General features: G+C 42.5%; 1 protein-coding gene across 1 annotated transcript in view; it reads right to left on the bottom strand.

Moving 5' to 3' along the window:
- Positions 1-1,451: 1,451 nt before the first annotated feature.
- GEMIN7 (gem nuclear organelle associated protein 7) overlaps positions 1,452-21,428 on the bottom strand; it is a 41,053-nt gene continuing 21,076 nt past the window's right edge. The window contains exons 3-4 of the mRNA XM_078660915.1: positions 10,492-12,534; positions 1,452-1,981 (exon numbers count right to left, since the gene is read on the bottom strand). Coding sequence (XP_078517041.1) covers positions 1,589-1,981; positions 10,492-12,354 — 2,256 coding nt within the window. The 5' untranslated portion in view covers positions 12,355-12,534 and the 3' untranslated portion in view covers positions 1,452-1,588. The remainder of the gene's footprint in view (positions 1,982-10,491; positions 12,535-21,428) is intronic.

Here is a 21,428-nt window from a genome sequence, read left to right as displayed (position 1 = left end):
CTCCAATTTGTTAGGTTTGATTTCTGTGAAAGAAGGGAAATGTTGTAGTAATCTAGTTTCCATCTTCTATGTTTATATTATATTAGAACAGTACCATGTCATGTCCATTCCTATGGATACAGAATGTTGGGCTTTGAATACTGTTCTCTGTATTCCTGTCTTGTCAGTTCCTGGGAGCTCTTGTGACTAATGGCTAATACATAACATCTGTCCTACCATTTGTGGTTGTGTGGGCTCACTTCAACATGCTGTAAATCTCTTTCATCATTTTTTTTTTTTAAATCAGTGCTAGAAAGGAGACCTTTCGTTAAACACAAAACTTACATTTTCAAATGCTGCGTAGCAAGGTAACAGGAATACACTCAGAGATAAGAGCACCACAGTTCCGACTAATTGAGAGAAACTTGGCAGCTATTCTTCTCACCAGTGCCTACTTAAATTAGCAACATTTGTGTTTGCATAATAAAAGATATTGTCCCGGTATTAATTTTATACTCGCTCGATTTATGTAACTAAAATAGCAATTGTACAATACTGAGTAGAAAAGACTGAGATCACACACAAAGTTTTTCTTCCACATGTATTTCAATACAAACATTAAATCCAAATATAAAGTGAGTTTGTTAGTTAACATTACATAGAAATCTTATAAAGCAATTTTCACCTATAAGCCTGCCTTGATGTGTACATGGTACATTTGGTGATGTACTTCAGCTGTAAATATTAAGCAAGTCTGTGGTAGCCAAACTCGTAATGCAATTTTCTGAATATGGGTATTTTCTTTTGCCATCCACCAAGGTGCCTTGATGGATATATGGTACTTTCTGGAAAAGCTGAGGGTCTGGGTGTGTGGGCATTTGCCAATGACATAGTTTGTGGAATAGCCATTTGGTACAGGTAGGGAGATCCTCGTGTGGCCCAATTGAAAGAAAATGGTGTCACCCTTTTTCCAGTGGAAAAAAAGAAGATTGAGGAAGAGGTCAGTCCATTTGCTCCTTTGGTCATTGGAACATCTGACCCAGTTACTCTGAATAGCTTGTCTCGGCCACTGCAGCTTATAGGCCAAACATTGATACCCGCAGTCTCTCAGTCATACTACCAGCTTCTAAGCCTTGTATCTGATGGGGAGTTAAAAAAGTGACCCTAAAAGCCAGTGGCATTATGCTGGGTTATGTTCAGATTCATCTCCCCCAACTGTGGCCTGTGATGGCACTGAACGTGTCAATTTTGGAGCTCAGACTGTCTTTTGGTTATATGATTCTGAAGAGAGATAGTGGCATACACACTTTCCTCAATGGTACAGTGTGATACTTTAATACTTTAATGACTAACATCACTGTGGCCTCACCGGTTGTTTTTTCAAGAACCAACACTATTAGACCTGCCTCATTGTGATCTGCCTCTCCATTTTCCAATTCGGTTATTAGTACGTAGACACAGTTCATGCTTCACTACCTGCCAGTCTTAACTATTCACTGCACTCATACACCCAAAAACGTGCTTCCTATAATCCTTCCTGCCTCTCATTAATCTCGGTCAACAATCCCACAAACATATTATCTAGCATCTTTCACACAACTGGAAGACACTAGTTCGAGAGTTCAAAAGCATACGAGATGACATCAGAGCAGCGAATCAATGCCGCTTTTTGCACACCCAATGGAGTCTGCAGGTCAGATACTTGGAAGTTGAGGATATCGATGTCCGATGTCCCAAAGCGGGCCTCCACAGTCCCCTTCTCATACATGGTAAAGCAGACCATCTTTCCAGCCATAGCAAGTAGACTGCGCAGATAGTGCTCTCTCAGCACTGCCCTTGCCTTCTGTGACTGTTTCAGGTCCTCAGTATCTACCGTAGAAGCAGATAGGCTAGGAAAAGCCAGCGCTTGTCCACGGGGAGTGTTAAGGTCAAAACCCCGGCTGTTGCCATCTGGTCCACGCGGAAGTCGGATGACAGCGACAGGCACTTTCATGGCAAGATCCTGGAGACATAAAAGAAAAAAGATTCTCAACATGGAGATTACTTCAAAGGAGGGAATACAGTAAAATATATGAAAGCTAACTGCTGAAGCTCATTAGCACAACAGAGAAGCACAGAATTTCAATGTGCCATGATAAAATCATTTAAAAGAGTAACACCATGAGATTCAAAGTTCTTTTCACAATACCTTTCGAAGAAGGTTTTGGCCTCCAAGAAATATATTACCAATCTTTTATAGGATTATAAAGAGAAAGCCCTGTCTACTAGGTATAAGCTTTGCACGTTTTGTTCCTTATCAACTGAAATGATCTACATTTGCACAGAGAGCTACCTTACTGTTTATATGTCTGTGGAAAAACAAATTACACAACATTAACATTAGATTGCCACGTTCTATTTTAGGAACTGTTTGCCACCTTTTTTGGTGTTTCAATGTTGCAGTAGTTTAAGTAGAAAATAAAAGTTGGCAATATGTTACAAGCGCAACCATTTATTGCACATCACGGCTATGGTTCAAAGATCACAGCTGCCATCATCAGTCACAACACTACCATGAACAGATAGTGTGACGTAAAGTCCTGTGGTCTGACTCCATTTTACGTAGGCCGTTTAACAAGGAGAGAGATAGGACAAGAAGGCTAGTCAGTATCCCCGGGTATTATATGTTAATCAAAGAGGACTAGCCTATTTGTGAAAAGTTAGAGGACTCAGGACTGTATGACAAATTGTAAACCATTAGGTTTCTTCATGAAGCCCTCACCCACCAACCTAGTTGGTGGCATGCTTCACCATCAGGCCCACCCATTGACACCAAATGTGTCCCGGGTGTGCTTCTATGCCTGGATACAGCGGAGCTGGTGTGTTGCTGAGTGTGAGTGACGTGAAAATGAGATTTAAAAAGCTTTACAGTGGTCCCAGCACCCGAGGGGATAACTAATCTTTAATAACTGGGCCTCGGTTCGCATTAAAAAAGGCAAGTGGATGTAAGGGGAGTATATATTAGGACCTGTTGTTCCGTCACCGTGACGTAACAACAGGTTTCCTGCAGGTCTTGACCGCCAGAGCCGGTCAACACCTCTGCTGGATTTCTCCCTGGGGCATTTGCGGCAAAATGCCATCTAATGACACAGATATACCACCTGATGAGTTATCAGTCTGGGACAAGTGCCTACTTATCACTATTTCAACGTCAACTAAGAATAAATATAGACTTATAAACAAAATAGTGTAATCTGAATTGATGTCCTTTCACCTCATATGTTCATAAGGAAACGTCTAAGATGCACACCTTACGGCACATAATCTAAGTCAGACCTTCCTTATTTATGTCAGGAATTCCAATCTCCGATAAGATTTAATATACAATGGCAGGAGAGGTCCATCGCCAAGATTATGGCACAAGAGTCAGACAGAGACTGCCTCACCTACTGCCAGGGTATCTAAAGGGGGGTTACGTCTATTAGGGGGGCCGGATGGGCCGTGAAATAGTTTTAGAAAAAGAAGAACCAGGTCACACATTTTCGAGGCTGCTATTTATTTCAGCAGCCTATGTAACAGTGCTGTTATTCATTGTACCATGATTAACATTTTGCCAAAATTAACACATTTTTGTACTCATTTGAATTTTCAGTAAGGCATTCAAAGATACACAACTCATTATTAAATGAAAGAACCAGGACATAAAAACTCTACACTTATAGTGAAAAACACATAAAAGTTGTGAAACATGAATACAGTACATTACAAACAATTCCACCAGTACACATTGAGTGTATTAATAATAGGTTGAGCTCTCTCTAACACGCCCTATGCTTGGTTTTGTTTCTAAAAGAGAGAAACAATCCACAGGTGAGGTACTAGGTTTCTGTGGGGATATATATGTACACTGGACCCTCTCCAGAGACCGACATTAGTTAATACCCCCTCGTGGATTAAACGGAAATCCCGAAGCGTTTCCAATCCCCAGACTGTTTAAGGGATCATCATCAGGGCTGACACACGGTGTAATCTGTGAAAAATGAGGAAATAAGAAAAAATGTGCTTTGATAACGTGTTCCCTTTCCCTCTGTTTAAATATTCCTTAGTTATCCAACTTGGTGGTACCTGTAATTTTTAATGCGTTCTTTCCGCCCACGTGTTAGTTAGTTGGAACTTCAATTTGCAAAAATAGACATTTTATTTTAATGTATTGTCTGCTGTTTCATATTTACGGGCGTTTCATTTTTTCGTATCACCTACTGCCAGGGCACTTCTAAGATGCTACATCTCGCCTGCTGCTGATAAAGCCAAGTGCTGGAGGAAGGCAACTACTGCAGCGCACGTTTTTCCTTTGCAGGGAACACTACCTTCACACCTCCATCGTTAACAACAGCTCTTGCTGTCAACCTGGTATGCTGTGCATCTCTTCTCCCTAGGAAACTAAAGACTGCAAGCTGATTTACTTTCCATGCTCTCTTAGTGTAGCACATAGAAGGAAGCTTTAGAGTGCAAGGCTTTAAATGAATTTTAAAACACGTTAGACATTTTTATTTTATTCTAGTTGCTCACAGTGTGCCTCCTTACTGTTCTTATGATATTCTGTGCAACTGTTTTAGATCTGCTGAGAAACAGGTTTCCTCCGTTATAATAAATGCTTTTAGTTAAAAAAAAGTGTATTCTTCTTTGTGCAGTGTGTGTATGTGTGTGAAATATATTATGAATAACAAACTAGGGTTGTATATGTTACCATCATGCCCCTGATCCCATTGTAGGGAATTGAGTAACCCAAAAGCCCTAACTCTACTGCAAAAAGGTATTGGGTGGGGTTCTGTGGGTTATAACATGCCTTTTACATTCAGTGTTGGTGTATTCAACTGAATTCCCCTGGGTCACCTGTGGGTGGGAAAGAAGAGTCGTAGTTTATGCAAAGTTTGGAGCCCAACGTGGGATTTGTATCTTATGGTTACGCCCTGAGGAGTTTACTTTTCACACACATGAACCATTATTATTTAATTACGGAGATGTCCGTAGTAAACATGGTTACCTCCTACTGGGAGTAAGGGAGCACCTATGTCTGTAGGTTTGTCAAAATGGACTTTTAAAAGTTAATTCTCCATTCTGAGGTTTTCAAATTCTTGGATTCCAACTTCTAATGAATCCATTCACCATGCCAGCACATATTATGATGGGGCCAATTACAGGGAAGTAGTTCCTTAGCATCTCAAAGCTTCAGGTGTCCCCGATTGTGAGGGGGCAGTTAATTTTGTAATAGCTACACATGCAGCATATGCATTTGAGACCTTTTACTCATCGGTGGAGTTGGGGTTAGAGCCTATCGATGCTGCCTCAGGGCAGTGTCATGCCTACACAGCGGTAGATCCGCTGCCACATTATAGGGCTTATCAAGATTTAGAAATTCCTTTGACTTACCAGAAACACAAGAACTAGTTTGCTGGTAAATCACCACATACAAACTGAAATGTCCTTTTGGGGTTCTAAGCAATTGAGGGGCTATGTGGCAATCTAACTCTCTGAGGTGGTCAGGGCTTTCAACTATACATCGCCTTACACAGCAGGCTTGTACAGTTCGTACAATGTACTTTGAGCTCCATACCTGCTATCATAACAGGGCCAGGCTGCTCCTACCCAAGTACAAATAATTAGCCCACAGACTTGTAATGCTATCAGAATATAATTTGTTCTGTGCAAGTCCAATGAATAAATGTACACAAGAGAGTATTTCCGACTGGTCTGCTCTGAATTACACATCAAAATACCAAAAAAGGCCGCAAGTACAGGTGTGCAAAGATGGGGATGTATGCAAATAAGATCATAACATTTGCATCAGACAAACTCAAAGACGCGTTTGTCGAGCTTCCATACAAACAAGAGAAAATGGGCAGCAGTTTCACAAAAGAAAGCAAACACTCATGTTGTCACAATACACCACCACACACAGCACAAAGACAAGATATAGACAAACGTGGTGTGCAGTGAGGTCAGGGGTAGCCAGTTAGGTAGAGATGTGAGCAGTCTTGGTACATAATAAATCAATCTGCTGGCTGTAGAGGGGCATTCATTCAGCTAGAGAGAGACCTAGAGAAGCATATCCCTTTCAAAGTCCTAAGAATAGAGTTCAGGGCTAAGTTTGAACTTAGTCTTGGTGACATTAGTGCTTGAAAATGAACAAAAAATTGCAGAGGACAGTGAAGTGGAGGATTTAATTGGCAATATAGATCCAATCTCCATGATTTGGAAAGAGGACTCAAATGCACTGGAGAGAATAAGAACAAAGCAGTGACTGTTGATAAAGAAGGAGGGAAAGAACAGGAGTACAAGGTTAATGCCTTGAAATGTTGAGGAAGGGTAGGTGCCTGGCTTACCCTTTCAGACGTTTTGGAATAAGGAGTTCATCAGCAGTAACCCATTAGGAAGTTAGGGGTTTTGAGATGGGTAACAAATGTTCTGTAGGCAATGAGGTGGTTGGTGTTGTAGTCATTCTCTGCAACTGACTACTGTTCTTTGTGTACACCTTTCAAATTAGTTACAACTGGGCGTGACCTATAAGCTCCAAAGGACCAAAAAAAATGGGAAGGAAATCACATCTGCTCCAGTATGTGGGGAATTAGATCCTTCTTTTGGTCACATCTTCATTAAATATTAGCGTTATTTAATCTGCAAACACCTCAATCATGATACCCTCAGCACAAGATTTTTTAGAGTACCCACGTCCTCGGGTGAAGAGCAATGTGAATTTTTTATTAGTTTCAATGTAATTTTCCTTACCAAAAAGACAAATTAATAAGTACTCTTCCAAAATGTAGAACTTTAATCATTTAATTATTAACTCTTAAATGTTATCTTGCTGAAAACACAAATAAAATATTTCCTTCTCACATATACCACACAACAGCTGTATAAAATAAAACCGGTCTGCATTAGCGTTTGAGCTACACAGAGTAGCAGGGGCTTACTGGCCACATTTCATACGGATATCATATAAACACATTTTCAGACTGTTCCTTCAAAGACTCAACAGGTTGCCCTAAGGTCTTTCCAAAAAGGGCTCACACCTTTTAAATTGCTGACAATGATCATCACCCAGTGTGGCTGACTAAATTACATCCAAAATCCAAGGCTTTACTTAAACAACAATGTGCCCACCAGTAAGCGTAAAGTAACAGTGTAGGTTTGTCATTGCACTCAAACTCTTTTATGGTATGGATTGACAGCGCTGTTGCCACCAGACAATTATGTTAGAATCACCAGGAGAGGGGCTTTAGCTCCACTCACTTGTAAGAAGCGAAGAGTACATGTTTTGACTGGGCAGAAGTTCTTGCCTTCCACATCGCTGTGATAATTTTGTTTATTTATCCAGCTGCTTGAGCTTGACGTTTCAGGGTCAGACATATGATGTAATGCTGTAAGAGTGTCTTTCAATAACTAGAAGATTTATAATGTTTATCTCTGGCACCAGCACAGATGGGAGGAGAGTAATCATTAACCTACATGCGTTTTTAGATCTCGTTTGACAGTGCAACTGTCACCTGATCTTTTGGCTTACACCAATATTATCCTACAGATCTTTGCTGCCACACAAGTACATATAAATTCCCATGCTATCTACTTGTGATGCTTCACATTACCGTACACCATTCCTTGAAAGCCAGACCTACTGGCATTGCCAATGCTTGGTAAATAGCCTTGTTATTTTACCAACGTACCAATACTTACTTTATTTTAAAGAGTAAACAACAAATGCAGCGCCACAGTGGAAAAATCCTTCACCCATGCGGTTACTTCAGTTAATGGATATAGTTAATGGATATAGGAAAAAGTACAACAAAACCTCTCCTTTTTTTAACACTTTAATTAGACTGAACATGAAACATCTTAAGAGATATGTGCTCAATGAAACCGCCTTTTGAGAACAGTCTGGACAAACTGGGCCTAAGTTTGAAAACTGACATCCAACATGTATTATTTATTGATCAGAGGAAGATGTCCTATATGGCTGCTTTGCAAATACCTTTCAAGAGGACATAATGGTGAAAAGCTGCATAATCCCAGTGTACCCGTAAAATGTGCACCTGAATGCCCCACAGAGAATGCAAAACAGCAAACTAGTAGCCCTCCGAGTTGCAAGAGCCTATCCAATGAGTAAATGACATTTTGAAGGGCTAATTTCCAGAGAAGTTATCACAGGCAATCAAAGTCAAACTTTAGTGTTGTCTAGTTTAAGAGGCGAAAACCTTTACACATATGAAGCATCGTCTGAGCATTAGAGGACAGGTTTGTAAAAGCTTCATGGGTATGCTGGAAATCAAGCAATACTTCAGGAAGAACAAGGGCGGTGTACAAAAGATCTTCTTTCAGAAATTGTAAGAACAAGGTTGCAACTACTACTTCTGCAAGTCAAAATAATAGCCACTAGAAGGGCTGCTTACCAAGTTACTGGTTTTAATGCATTTATAAGCAGCAGGCTGAGGACCCATGCAGTGAAGGACCTTGGTAGCAGGGGGAATGTGGTTCAAGAGTCCCAAGAACTACGCTAAACAATTGGATTCAGGATAAGATTAGGAAGTAGGACTTGTTGTAAGTTACTTTTGCAGCCAAAGAGCACCAGAAACATGTGAACTGAAATTTTGACTCAGCCAAGTGGGACCAAAACTAGAATGCAGGAGACCATGTTGATGTTCTTCATCAGGGCTCACTGGTAAAGCCACATGACTTTGTACTCCTCTTGGTAGCGTGCACCACATATACAACAGAAACTACCCAGTCCCCATCCCCAACAAAATGATGCTATTCTCTCCTTCAACAATAACATGAGTCATTATCAAGCTCGTTAAAGGGAGCACAAGTGACAGGAAATTCCTGGAACATCTCCCCCCCCCCCCCAGTTAGTAAAATGGCGACACGGGTGGAGAACACATCAGATGTCTCAAAAAGGAGTTATGATGAACCAACCTAAAAGAAAGGTTTGGGAATAAAATAGTCCAGTGAAAAAGTTATCTCCCTTGAGACAATCGATTTTCTATCCAAACCATACACAAAGACACCCTGGCTCAATGCAGCACATCTGTGCCCTGGTATTCTGTCTCCTCACTGCAAATGTCTCGCACAGCTTTCCAGGTGTATTTCTGGAAATAATTGTGAACTCCTGAAATATGTGAATCTGCACATGCACCTGGGTGTAAATATGCAAGTGAAGATTTACCTTTTATTTTTTTAACAGGCCCCTAGTGAGTGTTTGGTAACAATGACAACATTAAGTATGGAATTACATTTGTCTTCTTTTTAAAGGCAAACTTTTTCAGCCGTTTGCTGTTGGGATAAATTAAAGTGACACATACAGAAGACACAAATGTACAACTTTTATTCCACTAGATCATAAGGTCGCTTATGACCTCTCACATGCTTGGTACCGCGAGATGAAAGCCAGTACTCAATGGCTCTGCAGGGGTCATAGTCTTCAAATTTAGGCCCCTCCATTTTAATGAGCATAAGGTCTTGGAGAATTGCCTGATGAAGTCGACTTCGAAGTCTGTGTTTAACCACATTCATTGCTGAAAATGCATGTTCAGCTTCAGCTGTGGACACACTCATAGTAAACATCATCTCCACAAGCTTCAAAATATTACTCAGGTTGGAGGGGTGTTTTGTTAGTATTGTAGAATATGCACACTCAACTGGTATGCTTTTCTTTTTGAAGTTGTGCATGTGTGTTTTAAGTCTGCTAAACTCCTCTATGATGGCTAGCTTTTCCTGTATGGAGAAAAGAACATCAAAGTGCATCAAGATTCCATGAAGGTCATCTTTTCCATAGGCATCAAGTTCTTCTGTGCCTTCTGGCCATATTGTGTAGTCAAACACCTGGAACCCACGGTATGGCATGGAATTCAAATGTGAGAATCTTTCATCAATATATTCGATAACCTTTTCAACAAGCTGCACATCACTTATGCTGGGTGCTGAGGGACATGGGCCAGACAACTGGATCTCCCAGCCATCACTTGCATGGTCCCCAAACGTCCTTTGTTCTGGATGGTACAAATTATAAAACTGTTGCATGTTATCCCCAAGATCATTCTTCAAGATCTCTAATTTTGATACACATCTTTCTATAGCAGGCTTGACATGAATTAAAAGAATGTTATCCCTTTTAAAAAAATCTGAAAGCTGAGATACTGTTTCTAGAATATCTCTTAGTCTGTACAGGGCTGTGATGAATTTTACACTGGTGATTGAAGATAGGTATTTTCTTGCCCTAGCTGAAGACTCATCATTCCGCGTGCCAATCTGTTCAAGGTGCACAACAACAGTGTGCAAGTCATGCTGCACTGCTTGTAAGGCCCCTGCTTTACCAGAAACCCATCGCGCTTCTTTTATGTCACTAAAGCGAGCAAAATTCTCTTGCATAATCTTTGAAATTTTCTTTGCATCCTTCCTCCTGCTAGAGTTTTTCCAATAGAACTTAAAAATCCATTTCAATGTTTCTTCAAACTGAGAAATGTAAGTCGATTTTTTTACCACATCGAGAATACATAGCGGAAGCTTGTGGGTTACACAATAGAAGGGTAGTAGAAATGGTATGTCATTTTTTAGCAGTGCTGCAACACCAGCCTTTGATTCCATCATTACTGCAGCACCATCAAAATTTACAGACACAAGTGTTGGACCTGGAAATTGTGAAGACTTCATCTGTTCGAAATCCAATGAAATCTTTTTTATGCCGTTCACAATACCATCAATCAGACCTGGAGCATGCGTATGCTTCAGTGGTACAAGGTCTGCAAATACGGTGTAGGGCTTTCCTTCATTGACTACCCTAACCAGCACGGTTTCCTGTTCAACAAGGGCACTATCAGCGCTCCCCCCATCTGCAACAATACATATGAACCTTGAATTAAAAACAATTTCCTTTATGTCCTGACGAATAACTTCTGCTTCACATTTTATAAATTCAGAGGCTTTTTCTCGATTTGTGTAGTTGTCACCTAAATCCACACCTGCTGTTTTCATAGCACTGCACAAAATATCCATGTCAGATAGAGGCATGCCCTGTTTTGCAATACAATAAGCATTCGTAAACAGCACCATTAATCTTTTCCTTTCGATTTCCTTAAGTTTCTGCAAAGCTTGAACAATAAGTAATTGCGCTCTAGACTTAACAGTGGGGCTGGCACTGCCTGTATCAGAAGCCACAGCTGGGTCAATTGTTTTTTCCATCTCCTGGTTGTACAATGAAAGGCACATTTTGTGAGCTTTACTTGTTTCGTGTGCTTTGATTGATTCGACTCGGAACTGATCACATCCACTCAGGAAAGAACACTTACCAGATGCAGAGTGGCTAACTGCCAAGTCAGGGTATTTCAGGCAAATACTGCAGTACATTTTAGGGCTTTCTCCCTTGGTCTCCTTTTGGAAAAGCCATGACCAAGATTCCTTCCAGTGAGCCTGAAATACCCGCTTACGTTTCTCAGAATCATATTTTTTGTTTTTTCTTGATGTAGGGGAGCTGAGGCTTGTTTGCTTGCTGGAACTAAACGCTGGAAGTTCAGCTGCTTGCTTATCTTGTGCAGTCTGTTCATTTTTAAAAAGGCCTGGGTCCATAACTGAATGCTTCATTTCGCCACTGTGTAATGAAACACATGTTGTGTGAGATTTACTTTTTTCGTGTGCTCGAATTGGTTCAATGCGGAACTGATTACATCCACTCAGGAAGGCATTCTTAATAGACACAGAGTGACTTTCTGCTACATCAGAGTAGGTCAGGCAAATACTGCAGAACATTTTAGGTTCTTCTCCTTCCCTCTCATTCAAAACAAGCCATGGCCAGGATTCTTTCCACCGAGCCTGAAACACTCGCTTCCTTTTCCCAGCCTCGTGATTTCTGTTTGACAAAGCAGAGTTGATGTGGCCTTTCCCACTGGGACTAGAGCCTTGGGATTCTGATGCCGTTTCATTTCTGATTTTTTTGTTGCTCTTTTTCTTCTTGAAGTTGTCCAATTTCAAAAGCCTTTGTGCCTTGAAAGAGGTTTCCAACCCCGGACTGTTTCGTAAAAAGCATGCCATGTGTGCTTTGCTTGTTTCATGTGCTCTTATTGACTCAACGCGTAACTGGCTACACCCGTTCACAAAGGCATTCCTTCCAGACCCGGAGTGACTAATTGCTAGGTCAGGGTATTTAAGGCAAATATCACAGAACATTTTTGCTCTTTCTCCCTGGCTATCCTTCAAAATAAGCCATGGCCAAGATTCTTTCCAGTGAGCCTGAAACATTCGCTTCCTTTTCTCAGATGAAGAAAAGGCAAGACTGCTTCCTTCGATGGAACTGGTAACTGGGAATCCCATTGCTTCTTCATCACCTCTGGCTATTTCTTCAATTTCCATTTTATTGATCTTGCCAACCTTTAAAAGGATTCACTGGCTCCCTAAAACGTGTTGCACAAGGAGTTCTGGAATTGTATACAGCAATAGTCTGTACAGGGGTCTTCTGGTACACAAAGCGAAAACTGGATGAGGTCCAGGCAGTCCACCTTCCATCAAAACATTCGTCTTGGTAATATGTAACTGAAAAGAATGACAGTTGATGTATTAATTCTCAATCATGCAGTTAATATGTACTTTCCAATTCTACCTGCGAGTCAATTTACAACTATATGCCTTACTGCAATATTTACACACTGGCTTAGTTTTAAAACTAAGGTCTCTGATGAAGAGATTACCAAACAGAATTGATAAAATATGATACCAGCAGAGAAATTAGAGACTATGGAAAAACACAAGTTATGTTATCTTATCCTGTAGGGCATGCCCAATCTTTAGGTCTGGCGTTAGGCAACACATTTTGATTTAACTAAAATTATATGTATAATATGCTTGCTTATACGGTCTTTGAGCCAGCCATCTTCATCCATTGGTCTGTGTTGTGTCCTGCTTATTTTTCTTCCACCCACTGCAGCATATAGCATTGAGCAATGGGACTACCCACTTCAGCCATTGGCAAACTTATCATGAGTGACAACGTTTTGATCTTTCACAAGGAGCATATCCTCAAACAAAGTTGGTCCCTTCATCACCAGGGACTACTACAGCAATGTGTGCCTTTCGACACCAAAATATTATATTTTTATACTGGCAAGAGGCTGGGCAGCTCTTCTGTGAAATTAAACTACTACAAATCATGACTAAGCAAGCATTGGCAAAGCAAACATGCTGGCAGCAAATGCAGAAACAACCCGTTTTTTCAATGCTTGCTTCACTTGGAAGAAAGAAAACTGTGCACAAATGGTATTTTTTATTGAGATGTTTCGGTGTTTTTTAGGCTTTTGCTCAGCTAGTTTGAGACCCCAACCTACACTTTTATGTGCAATATTACATGCCAGGCCGGAAACATTTATGGAAAGTCTGTTGAAGTGGTTTATTAGGTCTCGCCTGTCAATGCGCATGCGCATTGAGCTTGCGAGACTATAGGGGCTTAAACAGACTTTAACCAACTTGCGATTCCATGGCGATTCCTTGCAGTGCCCGTGAAATTCAAGCTCAATGCGCAAGCGCATTGACATTAAAAGCGCGTGCACATGAAAGCGACAAGGCTCCCTCCCACGGCTATCCCCAGCGTGCGCTGTGCCTCAGGCATTTCTCCTCCCCTAATTTATTCACTGTCACGGCTTTCACTTTGACGGGCGCCGGGCCGTCTCTCCCCCTCCTGGCCGCCTCTCCCCTTTCTCTCCAGCACGCTCATACAGCCCAAAAAACATGCAAACGACTTCAAACTCAAATCGCTTTGACGGGCGCCGGGCCGTCTCTCCCCTCCAGGCCGCCTCTCCCCTTTCTCTCCAGCACGCTCATACAGCCCAAAAAAACATGCAAACGACTTCTAACTCAAATCGCCCAGCCTCTCTCCCATTCAGCAGCATACATTGGATACATTCAGACCCTAGGCTCGAGGTTTGCATCATAAGCTAATAACAACTTCGAGTCGCGACTATAGCGACTTAAACAGACTTTACCCAACTGGGCGATTTGGTGCTGTGCCCGTGCGCTTTTAGGTCAATGTGCAAGCGCATTGACCTAAAATGCGCGTGCACATCATCAAATCGCCATCTGTTCCCTCAGCCGCACTCCTCCCACACCTTCACTTCAAAGGCCCCTGCTGCTTCACACCCTCATCGCCGCTCTCCCCGTTCCGCCCCCTCCCCTGCCCGCCGTGTCGCATTTCTCCCCCCCCTCCCCTTCTCTGCCTTCTGTCGTAGTTTGGTCTCCTTTATTTTCTTGTTGATTTACTAAAAATAATTAAGTGTAAGCCTATTTGCTTTTCAGTAAAGGTTGTGCACCTTTTATCCATCTTACTATAGCATCGTTTATGCATTGTCTTGCGAGTGCTAGTTTCATACCGTTTTAAGTTTGCTTTTGTGTAAGACTTGTCTTAAAATTATGTTTTGGAACCACTGCTGGCCGCAACGTCGGTACTACCCCAAATAAAACAGCTTGACACTTTACTTCGCTTTGTTTTGCTTGCGTTTAGCTGCTCCCTTGCTGAAAAATGTTCATTTGCTGCGTAAAAAAGCTGTTTAGGCTGCACAGGCTGCACTGTTCTAAACTTTCACTCCATAAAAGCATGGTTATACAAGAGTGGCCAGACTCCACCAATGTATTAAACACAATTTATGTATATTAGACGCCATGTCTCGCAGAAAATAATAGAATTTCGCCCTATTTTTTGCTTTCTTGCGAGTGTGTTACTGAAGCACTGTCTGCCCGATTCACGCAACCACATGCGCACCAAAATGCTACTTGCTGCACAGAGGGCGCGGTTCTCCTTTCCCTTTCATAGAGTGCCCTTTCACGCTCATAAAACAGCATAGTGTATTACATGGGAGTATAACAACTCTTATAATATCGGCTTCCCTCTACACTAAACTGTGATTCTGGGCAAGTCACTTCCTACCCATGCACCCTTATCTTGCAAAAGCAGCACCGTTCAACAGACCCGAGTCAGACAGGTTATTCCCGAGTTTCAAAGCTAACAATGGCTTTATTTATGCTCTCTCCCGCCTAAAATTAACTGTTTTAATAGGAGTCAGTGGGGAAATATATACCCCTATTTTTATCGGCGCAGCTCTTACATCATCTGGAAGGTTCCAGATGGCTGCCTTTTTTGCTTCTACATCCCCTCACCCTCACACACCCCCTCACCCTATCTCACCCTCACACCCTCTTACCCCCCACTCACCCTCACACCCTCACCCTCACACCTCCTCACCCTCACACCTCCTCACCCTCATCCCCCTCACACACCCTCACTCATCCTCATCCTCACACAACCTCACTCACCCTCACACCCCCTCACTCTCACTCAGCCTCACACCCTCACCCTCACACACCCGCACCCTCTCACCATCACCCCCCCTCACCCTCACACACCCTTACCCTCATCCCCTCACCATCACCCTCCCTCACACACCCTTACCCTCATCCCCTCCCCCCTCACCCTCACACACCCTTACCCTCATCCCCTCACCCCCTTACCCTCACACCCCCTAACCCTCACCCCCTCACACACCCTCACTCACCCTCACACACCCACTCACCCTCACACACCCTCACCCTCACACCCCCTCACCCTCACACCCCCTCACCCTCACACCCCCTCACCCTCACACCACTCAGTGCTACAACACATATTGTGTTACAATAGGTGTCACATTTGCAAAAGATAAAACTATTGGCATTGTAAATAAAGCTATTAATTTCGCTATTTTCAAAACAAGCACATAAATAAAAATGTGTCCTGTACAATACCAATAGCTCAAACTTTCCTAATGCGAGACCTATTGTATTGCTGTGCTTCTCTCCCCTGCTGCACTCTCCTGCTCTCTAGAGATTGGGCCTAACGACCAGAGCTGCCATCCAAGTCACGTAAATACAAAACATGTTGCATTCCAAATGCTATAGGTGTCACATTCGCAAAAATGATAACTATTGGCGTTGTAAATGACAAAGCTATCAATTTAGCTATTTTAAAAACCAACAAATAAATAAAATATTTGTCATTTACAAGACCAATAGCTCCAACTTTTCTAATGCGAGACCTATTGCATTTCCAATGCTTGTTTAGTCAGGTGTTCTGAAGAATACTTGAAATCCACGGTCAGGGTGCAGGTCAAATCATATACAGAACACCCAACAGAGCAGCAGCAGAGGATAGATTCTGAAGAAACAGCGCTTGCTGATTCTGAAACCACCCTTGATTTACAAAAATGAAAACTCAAAGTCTAAAGTAGTAATAAGTCTACTAATAGGACATACCAGCATATGTTTAATGGAAAACACACTTTACTAGCTCCCGCCGAGGTATCCATCATGGAGATTTTTATCAAAATTCTTAGGAGGAGAAGCTTACGTGCAAAGTTAGCACTGAACAGAAGAAGTCTGACACAATATCTGCTGTCCTGCCTTCATCTGGTCTTCTACAATGGTATCTAAAACCAGGTGTCTCCCTGCCTTGTGTCAACGTGGACAGGGAGTGCGAGTTATGGGGCATACATCATTTGCCTTGCCTAATGGATCCAGAACGATGTCATTGTAGAAGGCATGCAGATAGCATGGTGAGGATCACAAGGGTCAATAATGGCCTCCGGAGAGCCACTGTGCAAAAAAGGCAGGTTGTTTTTTTGTAGAATTTACTTTTTGAGGTAAAGTCACTTTTCTGTCCTATCACAGTTTTAACTCATCAAACCAAGAATTCTACAGCAAGTAGGTTATAATGAGGTGGTGCCTGGACAGTTACTGTATCATGTCTCTCAGGAGGTGCATATGGAAATTGCATGGTGGGGGGGAAGAGGTGTGGCGCCGCGGCCAGGGCGACTGACTCCGGAATCTGGGGATCACCGTTCGATCCCTGGCACCGGCGGCAGATTAGCCCAGCACCATGTGACTCTGGGCAATAGCTTGCTTAATCTTCCCGACGGCCCCCAGCGCCTAGAGACCCTTACGGGTGATTGTGCGCTTTACAAATGTGGATTTATTATTATTATTATTAAAGCAAGCTACATGTACCAGCAGAACTGATAACGTCCATGGAAAGATTAGTGTAGTCATTGAAGGCAGACTACGTCATTGGTAAACAAACACAAAGGGGACAAAATATCTCAGATCTCCTGGTAAAAAATTGCAACATTGTGGTTCCCAGTTATAGGATCCTCACTGCCATTCATAAACAGTGATTACCTCAGACAACCTGGGCTCACTGTGCCACTGGAAATCAAGATATCCTGGCTGAAGAAGGGTGAAACCCCGAATACGGTCCAAGGATACTTGTTTCCGGTCCAGGGAGGACCTGGCTTGGCAGTTGGGGCTGGACTGTTCCCATGAGGCACAGGGTCAAGACAGATTAGCATATGGCCAGGTCATAACCGGGGTGGCATGATGAGCAAAAGAATGATGGATTTTACCCAGATCTCTTGACTGGGAGTGAATGTTTTGATTTGTTCTGCATTCCATCCATCAATTGTGTGTATTTTGCTTTCTCGCTCTAAGTGTGCCAGGTATGCCCAGATGTGGGTCCCGGGCTCGATGTGCCACTGGAAATCAAGCTATCCTGGCTGAAAAGGGGTGAAATCCTGAAACCGGTCCTAGGATGCTTGTTTCCGGTCCAGTGAGGACCTGGCGTGGCAGTTCGGGATGGACTGTTCCTATGAGGCACAGGGTCAAGACTGATTTGCATATGGCCAGGTCTAAAATGGGGTGGCATGGTGAGCACAAGAATGATGGATTTAACCCAGATCTCTTGACTGGAGGTGGATGTTTTGATTTGTTCTGCATTCCGTCCATCAATTGTGTGTATTTTACATCAGAGAACATACAGGACCATGAAGCATTATTGAATGAAAAAAAATGCTTCTTTACATTTTTATTGGAAGAACAATATCAGATTAAAAAACTGCACGGTCTCTAACCACTTGCCACAGAATCATGTATAGTGACAAGAGGCAGTTTCCTTTTTTGCTCTATGTAATGAGATCACTGAAAGGTGTAATCTATGCCTTCCACAGGTTTCTGGTCTGAAACATGTTCACTACCACTATTGAGACTCTGAAAAATTAACCCGCCAAAATATTGTGGCCATATCTTGGACTACGAGAAAATTATGAAGGTAAATTTGTTTTACTATACTCCACTCTATACATATATTACCTTGATGATATATGTATCATCAAGGTTCAAGCTAAGGATAGTAAATCTACATTAACCTAAATATACTTTACCTTCACATTGTTTCCGTAGTTGATATTTTGACTAAAAAAAGTACAACAAAAATAACGTGAAACATCCTTTATTAATTGACAAAGGCACCAGTCAATAGTTTGTGGTGCTCTTTAATGTTCCCCCACTTTTTTTTCCTTTTCTATTATTCACAGTGAAAATATATTATCGCCGTATCAACCGTGCTTCCTAAAGGAAGAGTAATTCTGAGGAAGACCTCCGTGGTCTTTGTATTTAGCACATTCCTGACACCCACATTGCGCTGTAATGTCCTTATTGTCAAGACAAATATCAATAAGAGCAGTCATTGACAGGAAATGAATTGAGCTGAAATGATGTATTGATTCATCTAAAGTATGCCCCTAGTCTGTCAGTTGGATGTTGGCAATCGTCTGCAAAGTTACATCCTCCATTACAGCACACTGTGAAACAGATTTTACTCACCATACGGGGAGTTCACAAAAATAAGTTAATCAGTGTTACCATCAATCCTGGATGAAATTAAGGAGGACATCAGCAACAAGGACTTCCAGGCTGTCCTCACAGATATTTTAAATGTTGAGTGGTAGGTCAATGTTGAGACACTCTAAAGTACTTCCTAGTGAAACACTCACCGTAGAGAAGTATGCCAAGCCTTTCTTGCTCATTAGCAATAAACAGTCTTCAAGGAGGAACAAAATCTTGTCAACCTCCTAAACCTAAAGAAGGTAATTTAAAGCGGAAAAGCTGGTCAAGGTACACACTAATAATAAATATGCCAAAAGGAAATACTTGTGTGTCCATAGCGCCTGAAGTCGACCCTCAGCAAAAACGCATTCAGTGTGCAGACACTGTCCGTTAAAGAGAACACAGTCAGAACCTTCACTGTTAGGAATACATCATACACCACCTACAACTACTCTTCAGGAAGAATAAAAACTTCCGGAACCTAAATAACATATTTCCAAGGGGGAGATTCCGCAAAAAAGTAAGCAACATACAAAAATGAAAATGTTTGCTTTTCTACTGTAACTAAAAAGCCAGCAACTTGTCAATGAGAACCCACAAGCAGATCCTGCCATCATATCAACAGTACAGAAAGCATTTACAATGCAATGGTTTCGCCTTTTGAAAAGTTTGAGCTATTGGCATTGTAAATGACAACATTTTTATAAATGTGTTAGTTTTTAAAACAGATAAATAAATGGCATTGTCATTTACAGTGCCAATAGCTTAATCTCTCGCAAATGCACACACTTCGGTAGAGAGAATAACACGCAGAGCAGCACAGGCTAATTCAATCAATATCCGCACAGTTTTCACCCATTCCAAGAGGTGTAAACTCATAATAGGAGTGTAAAAGGGCAGAGGCGCTTTAACAGTAATCGCGGCTGGCCGGGGTCTCTGCCCATGCACTCCTGACTCATGATCTGAGCCTTCAGTTTATACTATGGTGGAGAAGGCACGCCTCAAACTCTCGCAGTCTAACCTCCTTCAAAACCCAAAAGCTCCAATGCGTAGAGCTTCAGTAACGGGTTGATGTGCAGGTGACCGAGAAACAGAGCATTAGACACGCTGAAAGCTCTGTCTGCCCAGGATATATATCTTCAGATCTCCGCCCATGAATCTCTTCTTAAACACGAGCCGGTCGCCGTTGTGATGAGCGCTCAGTTTTTGTTTGTAACAGGGTAGTTTGTAAATAACCGTTAAAAGCAGAAAACCTGTTGCCTCATCAGAACGAGAGGCCGTGTTTTCCGTGAATTATTTATTGCACGGATCAAATAAGTGCTTGTTTTTTTGGTGCACCTTGGAGTTGGCTCTTAGTCGGGGCGGTGGGGGTAGGGGGGGGCGGTTCTCGGGGGCGAGTCCCGGGCACGCGCAGTGCTAAGCCATAGTAGGGGCCCCAGCCCTCATTAATGCACTGATCCGGAGCGGGCCATTAAGAGGGAGCGGCGCACAGTCACCTTGGCCCCCAGAGCCCGCCGGGGCGACCAGGCGGCACGAATGGGAGTCGCTAATTACAAGAAGCCGTTTATGGCGACGAGGCTGAGGGTGGGGGAGCCTCCCCCGGGAGGGGTTGCGAGGGGTGGGGGTTGAGAGTCACGTAGGCCTGGGGAAGAACCAACGAAGTGATGAGGATATATTGGGGGGAGGCGAGAAGTTAAGGCTGAGGAGAGGAGCCCCAAAAAGTGATGGGGCTGCTGGAGGTGGGGAATTGGGGGCCGGGTCGGAAACGGAAGATGAGCAAATACTTACCATTATCGAGAAGCAGCCATGGGCACCCTACAGTGACTGCACGAAGCTACTGCCCGGGCGCCATCTTCGGCGAAATGACCAAAAGAAACAAAAAAAAATAAATAAATAACACCGCCCACCGCCGCATGACGTACGAAAAGGGGCGGGATGAGTAAAAATCGTGGGAACGCCCATGACTCTGCTCCGGCAATGACAGACAGATCTGTCTTCCAATGGCTAGCCTCCATTTATGGAGCTAGCCAATGGAAGACAGAGGCGGGAGAAAGCTACATACTTGTAAACAAAAGTTTTCGCCTGCGCGATACTGCTTGCGCAGTAAACGCCAGGCGAAACCTAAAAAGGACTATACATCAGCTTTGTTATCCCCACTGCTGGACAGGTAAAGCAGTGACACGGATGTGGAAGGCTGCAAGGTAGGTGACAGATCAGCCATAGCCATGAGTTATACAAAAGTTTCTGCTGTCCTAAACAGAAGACCGAGATCTTTGTGATGCTCCATGAAAAGATTCATGATCGATGTCCCTAGGGATAGTATTAACAATTTCCAAGATATCAAAATGATGGTCTGGCTGAATACAACCAAAATATGAGTACAGCAGCAGAATTACATAACCACTCATGCTTTTGCTACTGTCATGACTTCCGATGCACTGCCTCTCACAGCTGCCTCTCACAGGGCTCAGTCCACAAGCTCTTCAAAAACAATTCATGACCTTAGCCTTCACAGATCAAATAAATGTTGTCTTCCTTGCAGATTAACTGCATCAGATGACGAAAAAAGCAAATACATGTTACAGACTAAGCCAAGGGAAATAAAGATAATATTTTAAAACTCCATTTCAAACCACTTGTAAAGCATCCTCGTGCTTTAGCTAGACCTGTTTGCAGTTGCAGAAGACATCAAGCACCAAAAGGTTGTGTGCGGTAATCAATAAAGGAAATCCAAATGTAAAGCCATTCAA

The sequence above is a fragment of the Lissotriton helveticus genome, chromosome 9 (genome assembly GCF_964261635.1).
Source record: "Lissotriton helveticus chromosome 9, aLisHel1.1, whole genome shotgun sequence".
In the NCBI taxonomy this organism is placed as follows: domain Eukaryota; kingdom Metazoa; phylum Chordata; class Amphibia; order Caudata; family Salamandridae; genus Lissotriton; species Lissotriton helveticus.
The sequence above is the reverse complement of the archived record's forward strand: the minus strand, read 5'-3'. Positions and strand labels throughout refer to the sequence as shown.